The sequence below is a fragment of the Prionailurus bengalensis genome, chromosome B3, assembly GCF_016509475.1.
Source record: "Prionailurus bengalensis isolate Pbe53 chromosome B3, Fcat_Pben_1.1_paternal_pri, whole genome shotgun sequence".
NCBI classification, from domain to species: domain Eukaryota; kingdom Metazoa; phylum Chordata; class Mammalia; order Carnivora; family Felidae; genus Prionailurus; species Prionailurus bengalensis.
This window is the reverse complement of record NC_057355.1, coordinates 125,650,237-125,677,308: the sequence shown is the minus strand read 5'-3', so window position 1 is coordinate 125,677,308 and position 27,072 is coordinate 125,650,237. Positions and strand designations below refer to the sequence as shown.

Here is a 27,072-nt window from a genome sequence, read left to right as displayed (position 1 = left end):
TTTGCACAAACCCTGTCCTAGCCCGTTCTGCCAAGTTTCCCACTGCTCTAATGTTAGTCTACCTTCTGTATATTCGCATTGAGGGCAAACGGAAATATCCTCATGAATCTCTCATGAGGGATCTTGGTTGAAACAATCTAGACATTCTCCTTTCGCCACCTTGTCCCAAAATACAGAGCCTGTTTTCTGCATTAGTCAGTATTAAAATATGTACGTTTTCCAATAATGGGGTCATCTTCAAAGGGTTAAATTTCTAAAACATGTCTGTATTTAAGGTCAAAGGAAGAAAATGCTACTCAAACAAATAGGCTGTTTATTAAGAGTTGCAACCTTGTGGCAAAAGGTGATGACCAATTTAGAAATGTAAGACTTCCTTCAGCCTGCAAAAACGGTTTCTTACAGCCCTGTCAAATTTCTCATAAACACGGTGACATAGGGAAAGTGTCATTGAGAAATTATAAAATGAATGCAGCTTCACCAGCAGACGAATTTAATATTATCAAATTGCTCAGTGTTTGGAGGTCAGACTGACAGCTTCATATTTGATGCTGATAAGTAGTCATACTGCCTAACTGCCTTACTAGGCAATGTGTTTCATAGCCCCACTCTAAATACTATCAATAACATAGTGCATCCTCAGGAAGAAGCTCTTGCTTTATATAGAGAAGATAATATGAGTGTATATTACAAAACACGATGGAAGTAGCTTTCTGAAAAAATATAATACATTTAAGAAATGCTTTCTGTTTTCTTCAAGGGAGACCATATGGGTAAAATCTCCGAGTAGTAGTGTATTAAGTTTTGTTGTTGTTTTTTTTTTTTTTTAAAGATCCTACCTTAACTATAAAACAAAATATTTGTATTATACCCTTAATATGTAGTTGGTGGGAGTAGTATATCTTACATATTTGAAGTAGCCTTTAAATAAAAAGCTGATTTGGGGATTTTTATTTTGTGCATCTAATTTTAACAAATTACAGACAAGTTTTAGCTGAAAATTATTATATACCTAGTTTAAATGATGATGATATGGTAAAAATAGTATCTGATTCAGAGTCAGAAAAGCTAGGTTCTGGTCATATGTCTATCATGGCCAGGCATGTGAGCCTGGACAATGTGTTTAACCTCTCTCATTTTTAATTTTCTTATTTTTTTTAATGATTGGGCTGGGCTAGGTGATATCTAGACGCTCCCCTCCCTAATAGGTTCTGGTCTAATCTAAAAGGAATTAAAATTCTGGCCTTCAAAATTTCTGACCTACCAATAGTTGCTATCAAACAATTTACTTCACTCAATCATAGGATATTATATAACAGGTACTTGTTGCATCCCTACCGTGTCTCTCTAATTTCCTATGGAGATAGCAGATTAAGTCCCTGCTGCCATTTTAGATAACATTCCATCTGGAAGGAGTCTTAGAGATCCTTTTGAAAACCCCTCAGCCTGCAGGCCAGAGAAGTTGATGAATTGCCAAGTGTGGCAAAACTAGGGCTAGAATTCAGGTGTCCTGATCAGTGACACAGTGTTCTTTCCATTCCTCATACTCCTCTTGTGACTCGTAAGAGCAATGAAGACGTGAGTAAGGAACACTTGACAAGTGTCTAGTGAATGTACAGAATGAAAAAGAAGGAAATCAACAGCTAGATCCCGTGTCTTTCTTGAGCAGGGCAAGAAGTGGACTTATACATAGGACATTGACATTCCTGGACCATATGTAGGATTGTCAGAATATGCCCTCAACTTATTGGTAAATAGAGTTTTATAAAGCACCTTTGAACTAGTTTTCTTCCTTTTGAATCTTGAAGAAAAGAGTTGGCATGCCTCGTTTGCATTACTAGTTCTGTCTTGAGCTTGCTCAGTGATGCTCAGTGCCTCAGTGGATCTGTTTTATTTTATGCATCCACATACCAACTCTAATTCTACTTACACAAGTGTTTATAAAGTTTATTTAGGGCTTTTAACAAACTTTGATCTCAGATGAAAGGCTGGAGAGAGCATAAATTGTCACTATTAGCACTATTAATATAAATATCCAAAGTGGTCTTATGTTAATTATTTAACATTAGTGAATGATTTCAACCTATCATTGCCCCCAATTACATTATATTTGAACATCAAACGGTAAAAGGCCAAACCATCAAAATAGCCCTTCCCTCATTATTCTCTTTAGGCTCTCTGTTCCTAATTATTTTTGCATGGCTGGTGTTACGTAAATGGTTTTCTGAAGCTTTTTCAGTGCTTTTCACTACTATCATCTCACCGTCTACCTATCCACAGCAAAGGCCAGTGAGACATATCCTTGTCATCAGACATGAACCAGATTGTCTAAAACGCATTAAATAGAAACTCACTGACAAAACACCTGGAGTCAATGAAGTACTCCCTTTACATCTTTTCAGAGAACTTCCTGTTTTCATCCCTTGCATTTCTCTATTATTTCTAACTCAGAACTTGTTTTGTTCTGTAATACCTCAAAAGTCCTCATTACACATTAGTTTTCCTTGAAGAAGAGTGCATTTGCAGGTGAGTGAGAGGGAAAGGCAAAAGGCAGGTGACCTCCAAATGTCTTAGAGAATGATTAGGATTTGGTAGACCAGGAGTTAGAAGATCTAGTTGTGAGCCCTGGCTCTATCACAGCGACAACTCACTTCACTCCTCTGAGCCTAATTTCTATTATCTATAAAGTGAGCCCAATTATTGGCCTGGCTTGTCTCACTGTTTTGTTGAGAAGAGCAAATGAGATAATCGATGGGAAAGTCCTTTTCTCATTTTTAAAAATATTCCTCCATTACATGTGTGTTACTTTCACCAGTCACAGAAGCAGGATATATATGGACTGGAAAGTTTGGGCTCATTAATCAGGACATTCGAATTTTTGTCTGAGTTTCACCACACAGGTTATATGTCTAAGTACTCTATATCATATGAAGTTTACCTTCACAATTCAATTCAATTGTGTCAAATTTTGGCTCTGAGACATGTGGGTTTACAGATCTTAATAATCCTAACAATTTTAGTTCAACATGCTCCCACCCCCAGATTTGGTTGACCTGGGGTAGGACTCAGTATTTTTTACAGCTCCCCAAGATGATTCTAATTTGAAGTCATGTTTGAGAATCCCTGATTTGGGTCATTGTCAACATGACCTTTAAGAATATGCCTTATGGTTCATCCCCTCCAGCCTGTACTCTCCCTTCATGTCTATTGGAGTTTGTTCTATTCATTTCCACTGAATTAATTCCATACCTTTTCTACTATAGTATCATATATTCTGTCTCCAGTATTTCTTCTTTCTAATCTACCAAAACCATTGTAAGATTCTTTCTCAGGCATTGTGTTCGTTGATTTTCAAGTATCTTACTGAAATTTAAATTTGTCAGACTTAACATGAAGGGCAAATTTATCCAGTCATGAATTTGCCAAATGACTAATTCTCTTATTTTAACAAATGTAACAAACTGGCCAATGGAAAAAAAACATTTTTGGAAACTATATGAACAGTTACAAAACAAATAAGTTGTTTTGTAAATCAACATATTGGGAAAATTGGCTTTTTAATCCGTTTGCTTTTGGCATCTTGACTAAGGTTATATAAACTACCTGCCTTCCTCATTTCTTCTTGTTTCTCCTTTTACTACCTTTGTATTAATCCCCTTTGTAGCATCACATTCATTACCTTTGAATCGTTTCTCCATTCAGCATGTGACAACCATATAGATACTCCATGTGAAGGATTGAGTGTGAAACATGTCTTCTTACAAGGCAGTGTTGTGCAAGTGGTTCGTGAATTATCACACTTCCCATCAGACCAACTAGAAGCAGTTCAGGAAGGCTCAAAGGGAAGAGAAATTAGGCACTACATGGTTGAAGAGGATTCTGAGAGGTGGTATAATCTTCAGTATATCATCAGGGTTAGTTGGACCCAATCTTGAGTTTCAGTTCCTTTGGTAAGGATTGATTTTTTTTTTTTTTACTTTTATTCTTTCTTAAATATCTTCCAAAGAATAAAGAGAAAGTTTCCTCATTTTTAAAAGGGAAAACACTGATTCTGTCTTGCAAATACCATATGGATCTATTGAACCATGTTATAAATCTGAGATACATAATGGATCTTGGTGAGCTTATTTTCGTGAAACATTTTCCTACTTCATCATCCTTGGAATTATTTTATATGTTATTGATCAATCGTTCCCAGCTATGCTAGAAAAAAACTAAAATAGTATGAAAGTGGAGGGATAATGGAATCACACAGAAGGATTTGTAGTAAGTGAACTAAGTCATTACTATTATATAATATTTCAGTTTTCTTACTGTGCTGTCCAAAGTCTATCAAGAAATGAAGAGATTTTACCCTACTTGCACTTTACCAAGTTAGTCTGACACACTCTGATGTATGGTAGAAGACATGAGACAAAAGACTTTGTTACTCATGGCACAGTGGGCTCCGTGAGCTACATACATGTTTGCAACTTCTCTTTGCCTCTGAGGTCTCACAGGGACAATATGGACATGGGTCTAGGTGGACATTGCACATGCAGTGAATCTGTGTTATAGCTAAGGAACCCTGAGGTTACGCAACCCCCAATCTTTATAAAAAAGAGCTACAAGAAATGCTACACAACCTTTGTCCCAGGGAAACGCTACATCTATTTGCTTTACAAAAATCCTTGAAAAGCTGGGATAAAAGCTATCATAAGACATTGTAGCAGTGCCATGGAGAAGTTCCTCCCAAATGTTATATTATCTTTCAAGAAGAAGCTTTGTAGGGTTTTCTTATTATTACTTTCATTGAATGCAGGTTGAGAATTCAGAATCTCTCATTTCTCTCATAATGACAAAGAGAAGGAAACTGACAGAGGAAGACATTTCAGTTATTAGATGAATCAGAAAATGAATATAAAGAGACAGCAGCACTCTAGAAACTAGTGATGATGGTGAAATTGATTATATAAGCAAAAAACCAGATTATGTGTCTTCAAATGATAATGTCCTAGATGAATTTTCCAAACTGAAGAATCGATGAATGAAGAATGTATTTTTAAGGACAAAAAGGAAATAGGATACTCTCATCCAGTTAGTTATTCAACAAGAAGAACTTCATCGTGCAATATTTTGCAACAAGAAGCTGGACCAGCCCATTTTTCTAAAAGAATGTATTCAGTAGGCTTTCATCTTGTATTCCTGTGTATTTACTTCATATGGTTCCTAAGTAGGCAAACGTTGAAAGCAGATTGTATAAAAATGTGATTGGGGGGCGCCTGGGTGGCGCAGTCGGTTAAGCGTCCGACTTCAGCCAGGTCACGATCTCGCGATCCATGAGTTCGAGCCCCGCGTCGGGCTCTGGGCTGATGGCTCAGAGCCTGGAGCCTGTTTCTGATTCTGTGTCTCCCTCTCTCTCTCCCCCTCCCCCATTCATGCTCTGTCTCTCTCTGTCCCCAAAATAAATAAACGTTGAAAAAAAATTAAAAAAAAATGTGATTGGAAGGAGGAGATCATACAGAAAAGAAAATTTTCATTTGATTGACCATCTTAATTGATGCTTATAGATATAAAAAATGAAAAAAAATGCAATTATGTAGTGAAAAGATAGCTTTATCAATTTAAAAAAATAGGGGCTGTCAATACTTTTAGAAGTATTGTGTTTTGAAGATGCAAGTGAAAGAATAATGAGCCAGAAGTAATGATAAACTAGAACTTGTTGGAAATATATCTGAAATTCGGAATCAATATTTATAAGATGGGTATTTTCCAGAATCATGAATGACAGTTAATCAGAAGTCCATTGTATTCATAGCTTTAAAACCAGGAGAATATATAACATGCTTAAATTCTTACTAAAATTTCCAACAAAGTTATTCTTCACTGTTATCTGTTATTTAAATGTTAATGTCTGAAATTCGGAATCAATATTTATAAGATGAGTATTTTCCAGAATCATGAATGACAGTTAATCAGAAGTCCGTTGTATTCATACCTTTAAAACCAGGAGAATATATAATATGCTTAAATTCTTACTAAAATTTCCAACAAAGTTATTCTTCACTGTTAATCTGTTATTTAAATATTCTCTAGATTATTTATCAAATAAGTAAAATACTGTTTTTAAAACTTTACGTATTGGACCAGAGTAAATGGCGATGACTAATTTTTCACGTTTACTAAAGATTGAGAAGAAGTGAATTGTTGTGTTCCACGACCTGGAAGCAAAGTGCCATTTTATATTCTTGTTTGTTTGTTTGTTTGTTTGTTTGTTTTACAAATGAATTTCCTGTTCCCCTGGTGTGTAAATTGCGACTTACTTCAAATGATATTACAGTAAATTTGATAGACCCAGGTTGACTATCAATAGGTATTTTGTTTGCATGTCCAGAAATCTCCTTTAAGTCATTGGATTCCCTGTAAGTTTAAGAGATAGAGAACATATTTATATGTAAAGTAGTGTTCTGCATGACTTTGTGATGTACCTATGTCTGCACCTTCTTAGAAATAATATAGACCAAATCTCTCACCTTTAGCCTCCAACTAAAGTTGGTGATGAGGGTGAGGCAGGTAAAGGCAATGTAAGGCAATACAAAATACTTCAAATTTTGTCTTTCTGACTGGTACTTCTCCTGGGTATCCTGTCCTAGTATATCCCAAGAAAATGTAGGGAGCAGGAATTCTCAAAGAAAAAGTAGAATACCTTTCTCACGTAACTTGATTTATTGTCGCAACATCATTATTTCTTTTAGAATGTATCCCAGAACTCCTGGCACACCCATATTCACTTGAGAGCATTATCTCCTCTTTTACATTAGCATATTTTTAAATTACCATTGCATGTATACAGTTACTGGATGACTGAGAAGTAACTATAGGACCAAATTCAGTATGTATTTATTGGGTAGCTGTTATGTTTTAATACCAAAGAGCCCAAAAATAGTAATGTATAGTCCCTATGCTTAAAATTTCCCAGTTTAATGGTAAAAAAAAAAAAAAGGTCTGTTAATGAGACATTACAATGTAATATACATATGTCTCGCTATTGCCCTAATAACTTATTTTCATTCAGGAACCGAAAGAATATGCTTGAACTAAATCTGGGCAGCTTCAGCAGAGTGAACTCTGATGTAGTGATGTTATGTAGTTTGATTTGCACACAGTAAGTGCTCAGTGATTCTTGTTGCCTAAAAGAAAGACATATGTCTCATCCAGTTTCTGTATAACAAATCCTCTGAAATCCTGCCTAATTTCCAGAGTATTGCATAGTTTCTGGAGTTTTTATAGCATACTTTTAAATGTCCAGAGTCATGTGGTTTGGGTTACTTCTGGTTTTTTTTGTTTTTAAATGTGTCCAGTAGAGCCTGCGGAACTTGTTCCTTTTAGTTGAGTATGTTAAAATGAAGTCGGGGGAGGGAGCCTAAGTTCAAAATTTCAAATTGTTTTGGCAAGACCAACTCCTTTTCATACTAACCACGAGGCCACAAAGCTTCATTGTTGTCCAGTTAAATGAATGCATGGCTTTCATTTGGAAAAAAAGAAAAAAAAATCTTCTAGAAATTCCAGTTTCAGGAAAACAATTGGTTGTGGCAAATGTCAGATGGATTTGCTCACCGAATAATATTGTCAGCTGTTTTATGCCCACTGGCTTTCATAGCCCATCTTTTTCAGCCTGCGGCATAAAATTGAGAAACTGGTTGGCTTTAGTTAAAAATATATACTTCTGCTCACATATACCCCATCTGTGCCCTCTTACCCTTCTGTTCACCATTCAAGACATAGCTTAACAGGGCATCTCAAACATACTTAAAGTTCACCTCTAACATTAGTCATTGAGGTGAGCTATCTGCTCAAATGTATTGCTCTAACTTCAGATTATTGGTACTTTGAACTAAGTATGGCCTGGCAGTTGGGATTCCTTAAGAGATGGTTCAGTTGAGTTTTCAATGGTTTTAAAATATTCTAGATACTCTCTGCTTCTGCCTGCTTTGGCAGCAGTCAGCCAGGGAATGCTTTGTACAAGATCCAAAAGAGTGTTTCTAAGTGTTCAAAAAAGGATTAATTATGAAAGCAAACTCTAAAAGTATACGCAGGGTTGATCTCAGTTATTTTGAATTAAGTCTCAAAGCCACAATGATAAAAATAAAATACCTTGCCTGATTTCTATTTAGATCTGATCTGCCTGTCACCAGAAACTCATCCATATAGGGGATTAACTGTTCACATGCTCTTTCAAAATCCAAGTGCTGTGTGTGGAGTAATGGAAAATGATTAATTTGTTTTGTCATTCTCTTTGAGAACACAAGACATCTCTTAAAAAGAAAATAACCCTTTATTTTGAGAACAGAGAAGATTAATTATATTCACCTCACCAGTGTGCTTTTAAGTAAATTAGCCTGGACCCTACCTCAACCAGAACAATTATCTTTCCTTATCAGTGATCCACGTCAGGACCCTCTGTTCCCTGTTAAATACAGAAGAGGCAAATGTGATTGCCTGCTTTAGCGTGTCTTGAGGCCTTGGGAGGAAGGCTTTGCAGTATTCAGGGAAATGATTAGCATTTCTCGGTATCTGCCCTGTGTCAGGTTGTACCCTTCCCAGCCTGGTGTGGCTAAGCCCTTGCCGGGCTCACCCACAGGAAGCAGGGTGCTCTCCACACCACAGGCTTCCTGCTTCAGCTTATTAGGTCCACAAAAAGATCTTACTCTCATCTTCCTCTCTCTTAATTCTGTCTGTACCTTTTTTTTTTTTAATTTTTTTATTTTAACGTTTATTTATTTTTGAGACAGAGAGAGACAGAGCATGAACGGGGGAGGGGCAGAGAGAGAGGGAGACACAGAATCGGAAGCAGGCTACAGGCTCCAAGCCATCAGCCCAGAGCCCAACGCGGGGCTCGAACTCACGGACCGCGAGATCGTGACCTGAGCTGAAGTCAGACGCTTAACCGACTGAGCCACCCAGGCACCCCTGTCTATACCTTTTAACTCAACTTTATGGTACCTCATTTTTCTCCCAGTTCTATTTCTTGTTACTGTTTCTTTAATTTTGAGTCTATCTAGAAATATTCTCTACCCCTCAGAAACAGTCAGTCATTAAATTCTACCTTTACAAAGTATTTTTCTTTCCACAACATTTCTGAGTTCTCGCTGTGCCTTTATTAGTCTTTGGGTTGAGAAGGGTTTTTTTTTAGAAAACTGAAATATATTGTGTATGATACTAAGTACTCAGCACTAGAAATATAACGAAAAATACACTCCTGCTTTTAAGGTATTTGCTGTCTACTAAAGGAGACAAGCAAACACCCAGAAATGATTAGACACATGACAGGAGACATGTGTGCATTGGAAGCACTGAGTATGGGCGCCTAACCCAGACTTTAGGGGAGCCTTTCACGAAATGATAACTCGTATTACCATTGGAACAACACCTAGTGTTTACTGAGTGCTTACTAGTATCCCACCCTGCTCTAGGCACTTTCCATGTGCTAATGTATTTGGTCCTTAACTATAATTCTACACATTCCTATTTATAATTGAGGAAACTGAGTGCCAATGCAGAGGAATCTGGGAACTTCCCTAGGGAAACATAGCCAGTAGGTGACTAAATCAGGATTTCATCTCAGGCAGACTGGCTCAAGAGCTCCTTCTCTGAACTGCCACATTAGAGAAGGTAGTGACCAAGCCAAGTCTTGCAGGAGAATCAGTGAGCTAATTTAAGCAGTGTGTAGAGAACATTCAGACAGATGGGCTTCATGTGCAAAGTCATGATGGCACAGAAGCTTTGTGGAGAGAAAAAGTATGGAGTAACATTCATGTAATAGAACCAGAAGCTAATTAGAAATATTTAGATGAGGGAAATTATAAGGACAGTTACAAAGTGAAAAAAGATGAAAAGCCATTCTTTGCCTACTTTTGGAAGTATCTGTTCTAAAAAATACAAAATGATAAATATTTGGAATTTTTTGATGGGGCAAACACCTAAAAAGATAAAAATGCCCATCTTCCTGTTTTTCTTCTGCAATCATTAGTTTGGCTTTCCACTGTAAAAAAGTAAAGGTATTTCTACCCCACACATGTTCTTGGGTAGTTCTTGAGAGTTAATATTAACTCCGAAAATCCCATATGTGATTTTCTCCTTATTTTACTTTCTCTTTATAAAACGATTTTTCATATTCGTTCCAACCTTTTAAGCATAAAAATCAGGTCCCAACCTACTGTGGAAAGAAGTTAAAGCTTAAACAGCTAAAGCTATAGCCAGAAGGTCTCTTAGAGATTTTTATATCCTACTTTCCCATTTTCCTGATTGGGAAACTGAAGCCCATGGGATAAATGATTTTCCTGGATCATGCAACTGGTTATGGCAAAGCTGGGATAGAACCTTGTACCTCCTGTTTTCTAATCAGTGACCTTTGCCACTGTATCTTGCTGCTTGCTGTCTGACCTCAGACAGAAAACTACCACAATAAAAATGTTATCAGATTAATCTATATAACCTATCATCGTTATTAGAGATGATTAGAGATTATTAGAGATGTTAATGGTTAGACATCGTTATTATTACAGTCAGAAAGTATGTTTTCGAGATGTTAGAGTATTTTGGGTAAATCAAGAACTTTTTGTATGACACCAGTCACTTTCCAGGGATATGGTGTATTCTCTCAGTAAATTTCTCATGGTGCTCCACCCAGGTGGTGTCCATGAGTTGGGTCTCAGAGTTTCTGCTGCTCAGCAGGACTCCAGCCTGGGAGTGAGATAGATGCCTGTCTCACCTTCTCACAGCGCCCCTGTAATCCATGGATTCCACATGGGGTGAGGGATGAGCAATCTGCAAACATCAGAGGGAACTTTGGGCTGTAAATAAGAGCACACTGCTCCTCAGCTCAAAGTCCTCAGAAGACCTTCGACCTCATTCAGAATTGAATATAAATACTGTGGCCAAAAATGCCCTCTGAGATCTTGCCCCCAAGGCATCTTTGGCCTCATCTTATTGTGTGCTCCCTCAGCTCACCTAACGCCTCACCAGTATAGAGGAGGCATTCACTAAATGTTTGCAGATTGAATAAATGAAATGAGAACCTTTCCATCACTGAATAAGATTCATTAGTTCATTCAAGAAGTAGTTATTGAATACCACCTCTATGGAAGCACTGGGTGAAGTGCCAGGAGGTACCGTGGTGAGTGAAGACTGATATGCCCTACCTTTGTGATGATTATTGCCTGATGTCAATATAACCATTAATCAAATAATCCCACAAATAAATATTCTGATAAGTGTTGCAGAGGAAAGGCTCAGGGTGCAATGGAGAGCTTGTGTGATGAGATCAGTAAAGGCAGGGAAGCCTTCCCTAAGGAAGTGCTAAAAAATAATAAAATTTAGCCAGTTTACTTAAGATTTGTACATTTCATTAGATGTAAATTTTACATCAAACAAAAATCCAAGTGGAGCTAAGGATATATGCATGCTGAAGTCTTTAGGGGAAAGTGTAGTGATGTATATGATTTATTTTGTAAGGCATCCAAAACATAAATTGGGTTAGTGGATGCACATAAGGTTAGATGGATGGATTAGTATGTAATAAAGCAAATAAAATGTAAACAGTAGAATCTAGGTGGTGAGTATATATGGGTGATCTCTGTAAATTTCTTTCAGATTTCCAGTATGCTTGAAAATGCTCATGATGTTGGTGGGGGAGGGCAGGGGGAATTTTAACCAGATAGGGAGACTGGAGGGAACATTCTCCACCAAGGGCACAGTATGTACATAAGTAATTTATGTGCCATTACACTTCTAATACTTTTGTGTTTTGGATAATGTCTCTACGTAGAACAGCAAATGTATTTCTAAATACTGGATATAGTTTTAATTAAGTTTGCCTTGTTTCTCCTTTCTACTCTAATTTTCATTAGTTGTAATTTTAGACTGTCATTGACCTCCTCTTCTCCATTTGAGAATTACCAGAATGGACAGTGCCTCACAGAATCGGCCTTTTTAAAATACCTGCTGTTTGGAAAGTATTTGGCAACTTTCAACGTGCTTTCACATTTACTTTCTTACTTGATAATCACAGCTGCCCTGTGGGTGTGGCATAAGAAAGACCAGCAGTACTTATACCCATTTTGCAAAAAGGCAAGGGAAATATTCCCCAAACCACAAAATACAAGTAACATTGCTGGAACTATGCCTATCCAGAAATCAGGTGTGCTGACTCCTGGTTCACCACTGTTCTTCATCTGCCAGCATGGAACACACGTGTGGGACCAGTAAATCAGAAGTATGGTTTCCTTCCCTGCCACCTTAGCAGAAATGGCTAAACTCCACCCCTTCCGGGAAGTCTTAAATTTCTTTGCCTTGGGAATTCAGTTTATTTTCAGTTTTAAGAAATAGTGTGATTTCACAGGAATTAGATTGTGGATCTCAAGACCCTCCTGCTTGTAAACCTGTTGTAAGGACATAGAGAGAACACTAGTTTGTCTTCATATGTTATTTTTCCCTTATCTCAAGAAGTGGCAAGAAAAATATGTAAAGGCAATTTCAGGAATCTCAAGGGGAAGAGAGATGTTTGTTTACTTCTGTCTTCCCTTCTCCTCAGTGCATTCTTGGTTTATTTTGTTTTTGTTTTTGTTTTTATTTTCTCAAATTAAAAAGTGAATTATTTTTTCATTTCTTTTTATTTTTCAAGTTTTTACTTAAACTCCAGTTAACATACAGTGTAATATCACTCTTGTTATTATTGAAAAAACCCTCCCAATTAAGCAAAAAATAAGATCATGGGTTGACTATAACATATAGTTATATGGTCAGTTCTGTCTTAAAATAACAAAGCAGTAATCTATTATGGCAGATCCAGTTTCTTATAGTTCTTTGCTTAAAAAAATTATTGTGAATGAGAATTGGAAAAGATCTAGAAAGCCTTCTTTATTCAAGTTTTCCAATGAAATTAGGCTACCTGTTCTCAAATTTTATAAATTTGAGCTTTTTAAAGGAGATCTACTTTTGACTAGAATGGTGTTAAATGAAGACAAATAGGATTTGTCCTTGACAAAAATTCTTCTGGATTTTAGCTTAAATGTAGTCCCTAATGTCATATTGCCACGTGAACCGGTGTTTTTATTTAACAAACCTTGTTTACCCTCTTACCCCAAGATACACATAAACACTTCTATCTAAGTGGGTGTCTGATTTTTAGAACTCTCCTAAAGTACACAATCTGGAAATAGAGGACTCTTCTGATATTCGAGAAATCCATGCAACTTTGAGCGCTGGGGCCCCTTGAAGGCTGTACGTCAACAAAATGACTTTGCTGGCCTATTCTCTGCTCCTGTTCTGTTTGGTCTCAAGGAGTGCCTGATACGGTTTGAATGAAAAGAAGGCCCTGTGAAGCCAATACAGCTGTGCTGGATAGAGTCTCCACAAGTAAAAAGGCAGACAGTCTATCCTTTTTACGATTTCACCCTTCCTCCCCTTGAAATTTGTTTACTCAGGTCCTCTTACCACCTTTCAGCCATTTGTCAAGAAAGTTTTGCAGTGGATCTCTTTCCAAATGAAATAGAATTGCATTTTTGAACCCAAATAAACTGCTTCATAACCTTGTTTATTTAACATCTGTATAGTGCCAAAAATGCACACACTTATTTTTAAAATAAAAATATAGCATCTCCTTTATTTATCATCTAAACCTCAAAACATATGATTTCAGTAGCACCCTAAGAAAATGGTAGTTGTTTTATGCTAAGAAAAAAATAAATACATGGTGCATTTTTACAAAGAGAAGTATATTTACTAAAATATACCCATGGTTAAATCTGTTTCTTTAAGCTTTCTCTACAGGAGACAGGAAACTAACAACTGCAGTGAAGCCCCTTTCTAATTCCTAATTGCTGCTACTTATGTTGTCATACTGCACTATTCAATTTCCCTGTAGTTGGAAACAAAGGAACAACTAAAGAAAAATACACTATAGACCAGTACAAACCGCTCAGCTACATGGCAGTTTGAAGATTTGGAATAGGAAAATCTCCCGCATATTCTTCGCCCTTTTCAACAGATTAATATCTAAACCTACCTGTAGGTGCACAAGCCACAGAGCCTAATGGACAAGATTTCTGAATTTCACTGTTGTTTCTACCATTTGATCTTGCCTTAGTCTAGAGAAGAGAAACAGCAAACTTTTGCTGCTGAGTTTTTAATAAAGAAGCCAAGATTCAGTGGGTTGATCAGAGAGTGGTGACGCTGCCTTTGTCTTTATTCAGCCAACATTCATCAAAGCACCTCCCCTGGCCAGATCGTGCGCTATGCTGCTGCTCCATGTTATGAAAAAAGAAAAGGGTGTGTTGGTGTCATAAAACTTAATCTCATACCTAGCTTTCTCTAATCAACAAAAAGAATATCCTCACCCCTTTTGTGATTGTATATTTGGATGCATGGTCTTGGGCACAGACTTCGGTCCTGGCTAGATGAAATTCTTCCTGCATTCATCTTGAAACTTCTTTTCCATAAATAAGCCCATCAGAGACATAGCTCCAATATTCTAGTACTAAAAGCTGATAGCTAGAGAGGGAGTAGGAATTTACATAAAATAGTGTTACAGATTCTGGTGATTTACCATGAACATATTTATATAAGAACTTTGCTGGGGTGCCCGGTGGTTCAGTCGGTTGAGTGCCTGCTCAGCTCGGATCGTGACTTCGTGTTTCATGAGATCAAGCCCTGCCTAGGGCTCTGCACTGACATGGCAGAACTTTCTCCCTCTCTTTCTACCCCTCCCCCACTGCACATGTACTCTCTCTCTTTATCAAAATAAATAAACTTTAAAAATAAAAACAAGAACACTGCCGTATCTGCACTCTGACTGCTTGGATTCGCATCCCAGTTTTTCCACAACATGACTGTGAGGAGGTTATTCACACTTTGGTTCTCAGTTACCTTATCTGTATAATGGGAATAGCAATAGTGACTACATCATACCATGGGGTGAGGGCTAAGAAGTATTTGAAATTGAGTTACATTTTTATGGTTCAGTCTTTCATTATGCCACTAAATGGAATTAGGAATAATTGATCATTTGCTTTGCCACCACTCTTAGCTCAGTGGAAGTTCAGCTCTTTAGCTTCTGAGATAAACCAAGCATTATACACAATGTATTGGTCCTTTATGAAATGGACTCTTAATTGTGAATTTTTCTTTGTTTTCAAATTTGATATGAAATTTAATATCTACTGATATTTTCAAAAGAGAAACAGTGTTTAAATCCTTTTGTGAATGTCCCATTTAGTTCTAGAAAATCAATAAGAAAATTAAAGACAGGTTAAACACCTGTCATTTGCTGGTGCCATTTCTGAATGAACTGGAGAAATTATTCCCTTCATTCTAACAGTGGAGACTTGTCTGTGCCCTTTAAAGCATTAGATAGTGTAAGGCAGAAAATAATGAACCAACTTAAAAAATAAAAAGTTTCCCTGACTCTGCACGAGTTGCCCTAGAAACTAACATGCTTTATGGATCTTTGTGGCATCTAAAAACCAACAAGTTCCTTATTTAGACTATTCATTTCTTAATGGTCCCCTTTTTCTAGCACCGCTAGCTTTTGGGGAAAAGTGAACTTGAAGTGACATGTAATGTGAGCAGACTCTAATCATAATGCCTAAGACAGTCTCACATTATTAAAAAAGAAAAAAAGTTTGTGAATATGCATACTCTTAAGTCTGTATGCCAGAGTGGTGGTTTTAAGCATGCTCACATGTATACAGAGAGAGACGTCGACAGATAATAAATATATTCCCCCCAAATATCACTTACTGATGAAATTATGAGACCTGAGATACCTACAGGCCTGGACTCATTGTCTTCATTATTTCCTATTGTACCATTGCAGATGCCTTAAAAATCTCAGCATCTATATATATAATTTCTTTAAAATAAATTCAGTCCACTTTTCTTTGTATAATTCTTACATCTTTTGCATGTGCAAATTTCTCCCCCCAGTGAGTTACAAGCTCTTAAAGAACAGGACCTGTGCCATCTATGTCTGGTGGATCTTTCTGTGATACCTAGATACACATCTGATGTTACCCGATTGACGAGACTATAAGGATGAAGGGAAAGGCTTGTGTATCAGAAACAATTTCTGATACTGAGGAAGATGCTAAGATACTTAGAAACAACACATGAAAGGAATATAAGTAAGCCACAACTAAAATAAGATGACGAGAAAGCTTAAAGACCTTAATGGAGATGTGGGGGGTGGAGGAGGAGAGTAGAAAAATAACTGTCCTTAAGAAAGTAGAAGCCAGTGATTTTTTAAGGTTCAAATATATACATACATATGTATATATACATATGTATGTATATATTTGCCATTTTGAATATGCATCCAAAAACTATCAAATAGTCAAAATAAACTAGTATGTGAAAATATGAAAGAAAAAAAAATTTTCACACAGCCACCTGGTTGATTGAAAATTTGAAGCAAAAATATTTGCATAACATGCTGAATTTTACAGTAGGGAAAGAAATCATTTGCTTATTTAAGAACAAAATGAGTTTACCATACTTCTCCCTGGTTCAGAGGGTCACTTCTAAATGAGAAGATTTATGGGATTAAAAAAAAAAAGGGAAATAAAGTTTCCAAACTACAAGGCTATTAGAATCATTGTTTATGAAGAAGATTTTATTTGACACACAAAAAAATTTTGCTTTGAAATCACCATGGCATTGATTTGTATTTTATTGTTAAAGGGCCAATATAATTCTTGGGGGAATTTTACTATTGAAATGAATATAACACATATGGTGGCTAAAATTACTTGCTCTCCTAAACCTACATGTTGGGGCCTATATTAAGAAACGTCATTTTGATGAATCTTTCCTACATATGAAAAAACAAATGAAGCCATTTAAAATGCATGGGCCTTTAAGTGAACACATGTGGAAAAAAAAAACTAACAAGCATATAAATGTTAAGCAGAAGGAAGAAAATACTAAATCCTTTAAATGGAACTGGAAAAGAAGATTTTTACGAACTTGAAGAAACAGCGCATATGACTTCCAGTTTCAAAATGGTAATGTGAGGGTGTTTCTGCTCTTCTCTCAAAAATCACACTTGAGAAATAAGAATATAAAGAGAGAGAAACACCGATTTATGCATTGACAGCTAAAAGACAGGTAGAACTCCCAAGATGGAGAACACGGAAGGGAAAACGGTAAAATGACTCAAAACAGAGAAGTTAAAACCCAAGTGCCTATCAAGGGGGTACAGATGGAAAGCAAATATCATTCACCCTGAAGAATTTTAGAGATGCTTTTGAATTGGATGTACTGTTTTCTACAGAAGAAGGTGGAAGTGAGTATATCAAAAGTGTCTGCAAGGAAGAGTTAGACTCTCAACTCTGTCTCCATCCCTACCCCAACACAAACCTTGCAGAGCTGTACGCATATGTTCTGGAGAAGCTCTGTACTGGAAGTGAAGGCAGGCAACAGCATTGGGATGAGATAGAGGATTTGAAATAGAAGATTAAGTGTAAGTGGGTATACCAAATGATGATAACACCAGTTCCTAACCCTGTCTAGTTCCAGGGAAACTGAACTTCTGAGAAAAAAAAAAAAATCCTCATATAATCTGGAGCCTCCTCCCACCAAAAAAACACAAAAAAACAAAAAAAATTGACCACTTGATTAGCCTACATTTTAATTATGTAATTCTCAGGCATTATTTTCAATAATTAAGGCAACTGTGCTATGTAATCATTAATAAATCCTGAAATCTCATGACTTAACACAATAGAGGTTGATGTGTCACTCATGTGAAGTCCAATATGGCTGGCAGCTCTCCTGTCTTGTGGCTATGTCATCTGAAGCTTGTGGCCTCCAAGTTCCTCATGACCAGGGCTGGGATGGGACACATAGGCTCTTAACTGACTCAGCTCATAAGTGAGGCATGTCACTTGTACTCATGTTAGGTTGTTCAGAACCATTCACCTGGGAGATGTAAGGGAGCAGCACATAGAATATTGGGTGGCCAATAACTTTTCAACAACTCTTTGCAAACTTACGTTCAGGTTCTTGCAAGGCATTGCACTTTCTTCCCATGCATCAGCCATGGGACTTGTGGTTTATTTCCTTGAATAATTGCAACTCATTTTAAATCTAAAAGCTAATATCTATTGACTGAGGATACAGAGATGTGCTGTCCCTGTGACAAGGCTAAGAATGCAGAAATGCATATGATACAGTCTCTGGTCTCAAGGTTATTCCGCCACTTCTTAGTTTATATTGGCTTTGAAAGAATTTTCAGATCATTCCCTCTTAATGTTTATATTGGTGGGTGTAAATCAGTGACCACCTAATCAAAGACTAAGTTTTTGATTTATAATCAACAGGATTTTGTGTCCCTGTGGCAATTTTTTAATTTCAGGTGCTTCTCCAAAGTTTTATGACAACCTCCTCTTCCTTTTGAACTAAAATAATTGTTGAGAACTCTTTTCTTCTTTGTAATGGCAACATGTGAGGATCTCTAATATGCTCCATAGAGAGGTAACTGCAAGTTCATCTATCCCTCAATATTATTTGGTGCTTTATTTCTGATGTTCACTGAAGCAGGTTTGTAAATTAATATTAATATGAAATACTCTATAGAAAGTTTCATAGCATGTCAGTTGAAAATAATTATCCAGGAAGAGTTTTTATGTGAGTCAGTTTTGCAAATGCATCTCATATACTTCGTGAAAGGAAATAATTCTTCTGAATTAAAAAGATACAGTTATCTTAGAAATACTATTATATCTGTTCTTATTTGACTAAATCTATAGCTTGAACTGCTTCTACCCTGGGTACAAGTGGTTTTTAGTACTTGGATTCTGAGAGTATTGATCAATTTTTTATAATGTTTGGTTTCCTTATGTTTTCTTTTTCAGAGTACCCGAGTGGCCTTGGACCATCTGGAGTCTGTGCCTGAGAAACTGAGCTTACTAGAAGATTTCAAAGACTTCAGAGTGAGAAAGAGTTGGCTTGTCTCTTTCAGTATTCTTATCTGACTGAGAACATTTGACATCTTCCTGATGTGCAAAGAAAGTTGTAGGGAGGGAGGAAAGACCAAAAAACATAGGGGATTTTTAATACTCCATCTTATCAGACTTTATTGATATTTGTTAAATCAAGATTGAAAATACTGGAACTTACATATTAGAGGAAAAATAGAGACTTTTACCCTCACACTAGAAGCTCATTTGGCCTCCCAAAGCTTTAACTTTAATTTAGAAAAACCTAAGATTCAAAAGGGGTTACATATTACACTGAAGATAGCTTTTTTAATTTATTATTGTTTTAATTTACATTCAAGGTAGCATATAGTGCAACAATGATTTCAGGAGTAGATTCCTTGATGCCCCTTACCCATTTAGCCCATCCTCCCTCCCACAACCCCTCCAGTAACCCTCTGTTTGTTCTCCATGTTTAAGAGTCTCATAATGTTTTCTCCCCCTCCCTGTTTTTATATTATTTTTGCTTCCCTTCCCTTGTGTTCATCTGTTCTGTGTCTTAAAGTCCTCATATGAGAAAGAGATATTTGTCTTTCTCTGACTAATTTCACTTAGCATAATACCCTCTAGTTCCATCCACGTAGTTGTAAATGACAAGATTTCATTCTTTTTTGATTGCTGAGTAATACTCCTAGACAGCTGTTTTGATAAGCAATTTCACCTTATGAACTATCTTCTTTTTTTTTTTAATTACAGATTTTCAGAGTACTGTTTGTTTTAGAGACATGAAGGTACACAGGTTATTTCCATACTATGATAGTTGAATTCAGATCCACAGTTTTAGATTTTACATCTCATGCTATTTGTTAATAGAACTCTACAAATCATTCCATATCTAGGAGATTAATTACATGTGTGGATTTACCTATTGTAACTTTTAAAGTTTTCATAGAGGAGAGATGCAAAACAACTATCCCTGCCAGCAGTCCTGCCAAACAAGGTTCAGGCCAGAGAATATCCCTTTTGGGATGAATACACAATGGACAGTTTTAGCAATTTATAATTTTCTGGCCCCATATGGCTGAAGTTAACAATGGTGAGACTTATCTTTGAAAACCATGAACCTCTTATTTCACATTGGCTTTAAAATATAATATGTTATATTTAGGTTTTGTTTGTATCTAACATATTATTTGAGAATCTAGTGAGTAGGAAATATAGCCTGATCATGCCATATTGATTACTGGAGGCACTGATACGATGTGGCTCTCAAGGTCTGCACTATCTTAACATCAATTCACTTAGCATATTTTGGTAGTTCAGCAACTAAACATAATTGAAAGGGATCCAGGGTTGAGCTGACATATCCAGAAATCTAGACTATAACAAATAGAACAAATCCAAGTGTTTCTAGTACATTTTGCTAATGTTTCAATTCTTTCTCATGATTTAAGTATGTATTTGCATTTTTTTAATGCTTGTTTATTCTTTTTTTTTTTTACATTCATTTATTTTTGAGAGACAGAGTGAGACAGAGTGCAAGCAGATGAAGGGCAAAGAGAGGAGGAGACACAGAATCCAAAGCAGTCTCAGAGCAAGCATTCACCACAGAGCCTGATGTGGGGCCCGAGCCCACAAACTGTGAGATCATGACCTGAGCCGAAGTCAGACATCCAACCAACTGAGCCACCCACGTGCCCCATTATTCTTTAGAGAGAGACAGACAGACAGAGACAGAGACAGAGTGGGAGCAGGGGAGGGGCAGAGAGAGAGGGAGACACACAATCCGAGGCAGGCTCCAGGCTCTGAACTGTCAGCATGGAGGCCAACGGCCCAACGCAGGGCTCGAACTCCCCAACTGTGAGATCATGACCTGAGCCGAAGTCAGATGCTTACCTGACTGAGCCACCCAGGCGCCCCCCCCATGTATTTGCATTCTAAATCCGTGTCAAAGGATTATGAAACTAGTATCCAAGAAGATGTGATTTCCACTCACCCTAATATTACCCAATGTGGAGAGTAGGCAATATGTTACACCATATATATCCTTTCTGCTTTTTTCTCTGTAGCTAACAGAAGTCATCTAAGGGAAGGAAGGGCAGACAACAGGTGGCATTTGTCACTGAGAAACCGATGTCATCTTATACCAGCATAAAAATATAATTTAGCCTCTAGTGACAGCTCACCTTTTCTCCAGGGTCTACACTGAACAGGATATTCATAAGTACAATTTAAAAGTTTAGTACTGTTGGGGCACCTGGGTGGCTCAGTCAGTTAAGCCTCTGACTCTTGATTTCAGCTCAGGTCATTATTTTGTGGTATGTGAGTTTGAGCCCCATGTTGGGCTCTGGGCTGACAGCGCAGAGCCTGCTTGGGATTTTGTCTCTCTCTCTCTCTCTCTCCAAATAAATAAATAAACTTAGAAAGAAAAAAGTTCAATACTATTACCAAAAGGTTTTATTATTATTTTTTATCGTATGGGCTAGTGATTATCTCCAACTCTAGCTTATATATACACACACATATGAAGATGCCTATATAGTGAAACTTTGGGGGAGAATATTTTCCAAAGTTCATAATTGTACTTTCCAATATTAGTCATTAAAATTGAAAACTTCAGCTTGAAATGGAAAGGAGTTCATTTAGCAAGTATTCTGCACTACTATGCAGCAGGCAGTAGCTAAGTTCTAACCCTGTATTACTTAAAAAAAAAAAATCCTCAGACATGCTACTCATGGGCACTATCTTCCCCCAAGTTACAGCTGAAGAAACTGAAGCTTGGAGTATGTAAATTAGTTGGAACTGGGACCTAGTTCCATGTATTAACTACAAAACCCATTTTTTTTGCCCTACTGCCTCTAGCTTGAAACCCACTCTCTATGTACTCTAAAGTCATCTCTACGATTAAAAAGAGCTTATTTAGTCAACCTAATGATTTTTAATTCTAAAAATCAGGATACTGTCAACAAGAGCTCAAAGATGTAAACTCTGATCCAAGCTCATGTACCAGGCAAAATTACTTAATATCTTACTTATATCCTCATCCCTAAAATGAGGGGCTTATACAATATTATCTGCATGGTTCCTACTCACACTGGCCTCACTAGCATATATATGAAGATGTATTTCACATGTATATTTCTTGTTAATACTACAGTCTATTGGGGTGCCTGGGTGGCTCAGTCAGTCAGTTAAGCGTCTGACTTCGGCTCAGGTCATGATCTCACAGCTTGTGAGTTCGAGCCCCATGTTGGGCTCTGTGCTGTACGGCTCAGATCCTGGAGCCTGCTTCATTTCTGTGTCTCCCTCTCTCTCTGTCCCTACCCTGCTTGTGCTGTCTCTCATAAATGAATAAAGTTCAAAAAAAATTTTTTAAATAATAAATTTAAAAAATGCTACTGTCTATGACTCTAGGCAAATATAAGCTATAGTAAATACATATTTCATCCTATTTAGATAGCCTTGGCTTTTTTCTTTAAACATGTCATAGTGTCTCTCATTTTTTTTAAAACTTATTTTGAAAGAAGTGGCTCAACTCTACAATTCCACATTTAAACTTTATATATTTGGTATGGTAGGAAGGAAACAGCATTGGGCTTGAAGCCCAATCTGTCACAAATTGCCTACTCTTGGGCAAATCATTCTTAACTTCCCTGGGCTATAGCTTTTTATATATAAAAATGAGAACTTTGGGATTCTAATACCCCTTCCAGCTTGAACACTCAATAAGTTCCTTGGGACTATTTGGGGAATGAGATCCCATAGATAATTTTTCTTACATATGCAAATCAGTTGCCCTCATTTTATTCTAATTTTTCCCCTAATTCATAATGGAAACGTCTAAGTAACTGGGTATCGTGACTGCTGTGTTCCATTCTCTCCCCCCGAAAAATGGAGGAAGGGAAGAAGGGAAGGAGAGAAGGGGGAAGAAGAGTGAATGAATGACCCCAAAACTTTTCTTAATTTCTTTATTACCTGAATCTTTTTATTCTTTTGAGGGCAGATGAAATACCCTTCAGTTTCAAAGTCAACGTGATATGCTGGTTAAAAGGTAAAATATTGTTTAAGAATTAGTGATGAGCGAGGACTCTACTCTCAAAGGTAACATTGTTTTTTTAACACAGAATATTTTGATGTCAGATACTACTCTGAGAGATAGTACACAACATTCAAATGTCGTTAATGACCATCTTTGGACAACCCACTGCTACTTAAACCTTTTTCCCTTCAACTAAAGGATGTCGATCATTTCAGACTGGCATAGGACTAGTATAAAAAGGACACAAATACCAATGTGGGACCCTGTTTTTATTTTTAATAGCATCCAGAGACTGTTTTCTTCTTCCTCCTTGGCAACCTGTAATTCCCCTATATTTCCCTAACCACCTATAATTATCAATACTTTCTTATGCGCAATTCAAGTACTGATTTTCCTCTCACCTCCTGGTTTTGACATTGCTGTTTTTTATTTTTTTTGTTTTTCAGGATTCCTGCAGTTTATCTGAGAGAATTGATGGGAGATATTCTAAATACAGAGTTCACAAAGAATCTCTTCAGCAGCGCCGAGATGATACCAAGTACGGAGTCAGAAACTCCAAAGTAATGTCCTTTGTATCCATTTTCAGTCTTTGAGTGTTACCCATGTTTATGGCTATAACCTGCTAGGCTACCCCTGTAGGGTTCATGTAAGGGTACTTGTAAAACAAAAGATATTAGTCTTCAGTTTTGTGGGGGTGGAGAATAAAAATCCAAAGATTTTGCCTGTAAATTTGCACATGGGAACTATCTTTAATTTTATGCCATTGTTGCTTACTATGTTGTCTCTTGGCTTTGATGTTGTTTAGGAAATTTGTGTGGAAGGAAACCCCTGGTCTCTAGGTTGGCCAGAGACTTGACATAGATAGTTGCCCTCCTCTGTGTGTAAATCCAGCCACTGTTAGTGCTGAAGTCTCCAGAAGGTCCAGTAACACATAGTACTTTGTAAACTACAGTCTTGGCATTTATAGTCCTTTTTTCCCTGAGGATATGAACTCCATTCATCTACTTCAGCATATGGTTCACTGGTGTGGAATCAACACAGGAGCCTGGGAACATTTGACCATATTGACAAAAAGTCTGCCCTTCCCTGGAGTCTCCCCAAAATCCATCTGGGGTGTGGGTGATTTTAAACCCATTTGACCCTGAACAGTTTTTAGCTTAGAGCAGGGTTTCTCAACCTTGGCATTAACATTTGGGCCAGATAGGTCTTTGTTATGGAGCCTGTCCTACGTGTTATAGGACATCTAGCGGCATCCCTAGATTCTACTCACCAGATGCCAGTAGCATCTTCCATCACAAGTTATGGCATCAAAATGTGTCTCCAGACACTGCCCAGCATCCCCTAGTTTGTCCCCCATTCAGAACACTGAGTTAGAGAGAATCCATCTATATTCAAATGTATACTCCCAAGTCAGTTTAGAAAAAAAAAAGGCAAAGGTTCTTCTGTCTTTTTTATATTCTCACAGACCTCAGTATGTATGAATATTCATTATACTGTATATATTCACTTATTACAGCCAAACATAATTATTTCTAAGAAGCTTCTTCCCTCCTCTGAATGTAATTGGATAGAATGCTCAGTGGATATAAAGGCAGTGTTCATTTTCATAAGCCCTTCCCTAGCATGCTTAAAATGAGCTCTCCACTTGCACCATCCCAAATAAAAACAACACACTTATGCCACATTATTGATGCTCTCATTGTGAAAAGGGCATCTGTAACTCTGTGCCCTTTTCCCTTTGTTTTTTGTCATTTGGTATTGATGATAACAGTGACCTTGTTGTCTCTTATAACATATCCTCACTTCACTAAATCAGCTCCCAGGATCCCCAACAGGTCCCATATACTCAAGCATTTCTCCACCACCTATAGGGTCTGCTCCTAACCTTCAACAGAAGCACAAGAGTTAGGCAGCAGTAGCTAATAGTAATAACTACTCATTGTTGAGCCAACCACATAAGTTGCTCTTTTTGTAGGTGTCACAGGCTTTATATAAGCATTCTCTCATTTAATCCTCCCAGCGACAGATTGGCACCATTAGTTTTCCTTTTCCACCATTGAAGATTATAGAGCGATTAAATGGTTGCACCAGAGTTAAAACCTAAATCTGCCTGACTTCAGTAATCTATGTCCTTGACACTAAGCTATCATAGTGTATATTTGGACCTCATATACCTTCATGTTTCTAGCACCAAATGTAGAACTATATTTTTAATATGTGAAAGTCATATTAAATACATATTAAATCCAAAAATACACACACAGTACATGTCTCTTAGTTCAACAGAGGTCTAGATGCAAATGAAACATTTAAAGCATTATTTCCCACTACAGTTAGATTTGGTATCAGGTGAATCAGTACCGTCTCATGACACCCAGATTGCTTTACATCATTGTAATTTCCATAACAGCATATGGCAAAGCTATGAATGGGTAACATGTTCGGCAAGTAATCTTGTTGGAGTTCTCTTTAAAAATTATATTTGTAGCGGAAGAGGAAATCGGGCCTGGTTTGTAAGTGAGGCCACCACTTAGCAAAATGAGAAAAAGTTGAAAATGTCGCAAATATGTAGTTCAAGTATAAGAAAAGGGTACAAAGCACATTTTATGATGACATTGTTCCACACTCATATTACTTAAACATTTTAAAACATTGATCCTTTTCAGTAATGAATATGTACACTATCACCATTTATAACAGATGTCTGGCCTGAAATAATGCAGTCATCTAACTCAACACTCATGAGAATATATTTTTGTAGTCATTGGAGCAGAAAATGTGGGAGCACATTTTGGCCAGTTGTGGATACCAACAATGATTTGCTCATGTGCTTTTTGTGAAAATAATTCATTGAAAAAGTTTCAAAAGAAGCGTGAGCTCAGATGGGCAGTGAGACAGTGGTTAATCGTTTCTTGGCTTCAGGGATAATCAAAAAGCTACCTCTGGTTAATTATTGACATCCTAAAGAATACGCCTCAAGTAAGAGGCATTGTTACCCTATCAAGAGAGAAGGTGTCAAGTAAGAGGCATTGTTACCCTATCAAGAGAGAAGGTGTCCTAGTTTTATTTGACATTATTTCTGCAGCTATTAACTTCCCACGTATTTTGCTAGGAGAGTTCAAAGAAAAGGCACATTGCAGCAACTTGAATTTGTTGGTTCTACTGACAACTGCGGTTCTGGGAAATCACTTGCTGTAGGATTCAGTTTAATTCTACAAACATACTGTGCAGCTACCACACTGCAAAGCCCTGTACTACGTATCTGTTAGAGGTGAGGATGCGGGATGTAAAAAGATGCAGAAGGCATGGTCTTTACAGAGGGAATAGTTACCTCTCTGTCTTAATCCTAATAGATGATTCTTGCATAATTGTGTTAGAGCAGGAATCAGCAGACTACCTCCAGTGGGGCAAATCTTGCCTGCCAGCTGCTTTTGCAAATAAAATTTTATTGAAATACAGCCTCACTCATTTATTCACATATTGTCTGTGGCTGCTTTCACACTCAGCAGCAGATTTGAGTAGGTGCAACTGAGACTAAATGGCTCAAAAGGCCTATATTTGCTATCTGACCCTCTAAAGAAAAAGTTTGCCAACCCCTGGTCTAAAGAAAGGGGAAATGGCCAATCTAGTCTTTCTTCCTTTACGCATATGTGTAATATTTCCTCTTCTTTATTTACCAGTCAAATAAGTACTTCCCAGGCTCTTTGGAAATTCATAATACTTATCCATGCATTCAACAAATATGTACTGAGCGTAAGTTATGTGCCACAAACTTACTAGGTGCATCAACTCACATCAGTGAACAAAAGAGACGAAGCTCCCTGCCTTTTTGGAGCTTCCATTTCTTAACTGTAGGATATACGTGTTTGTTGTTGTTTAATTATAACATTCAACAAACATTTGGGTCTCTACTACATACAAGCACTCTGCTAGGGGCTAGAGGCAATGACATGATAAAGAAAAGTCATTACCACCCTTCAGGAATTCAAAGCCTTCACACAAACTGTAGTGCAAAAGACAAAAGGATAACTACTGTAACGGAAGCCTCAATACATTGCAGCTGGTGTTCAGAGAAAAGAAAGA

At 37.2% G+C, this 27,072-nt stretch overlaps 1 protein-coding gene across 4 annotated transcripts in view; it reads left to right on the top strand.

Annotated features, from left to right (window-relative positions):
* Positions 1-27,072, top strand: part of CEP128 (centrosomal protein 128) — a 394,462-nt gene that overhangs the window by 349,976 nt on the left and 17,414 nt on the right. For all 4 annotated transcript variants that reach the window (XM_043556773.1, XM_043556771.1, XM_043556772.1 and 1 more), the window contains 2 exons: positions 18,888-18,965; positions 23,436-23,549. In XM_043556773.1, coding sequence (XP_043412708.1) covers positions 18,888-18,965; positions 23,436-23,549 — 192 coding nt within the window. The remainder of the gene's footprint in view (positions 1-18,887; positions 18,966-23,435; positions 23,550-27,072) is intronic.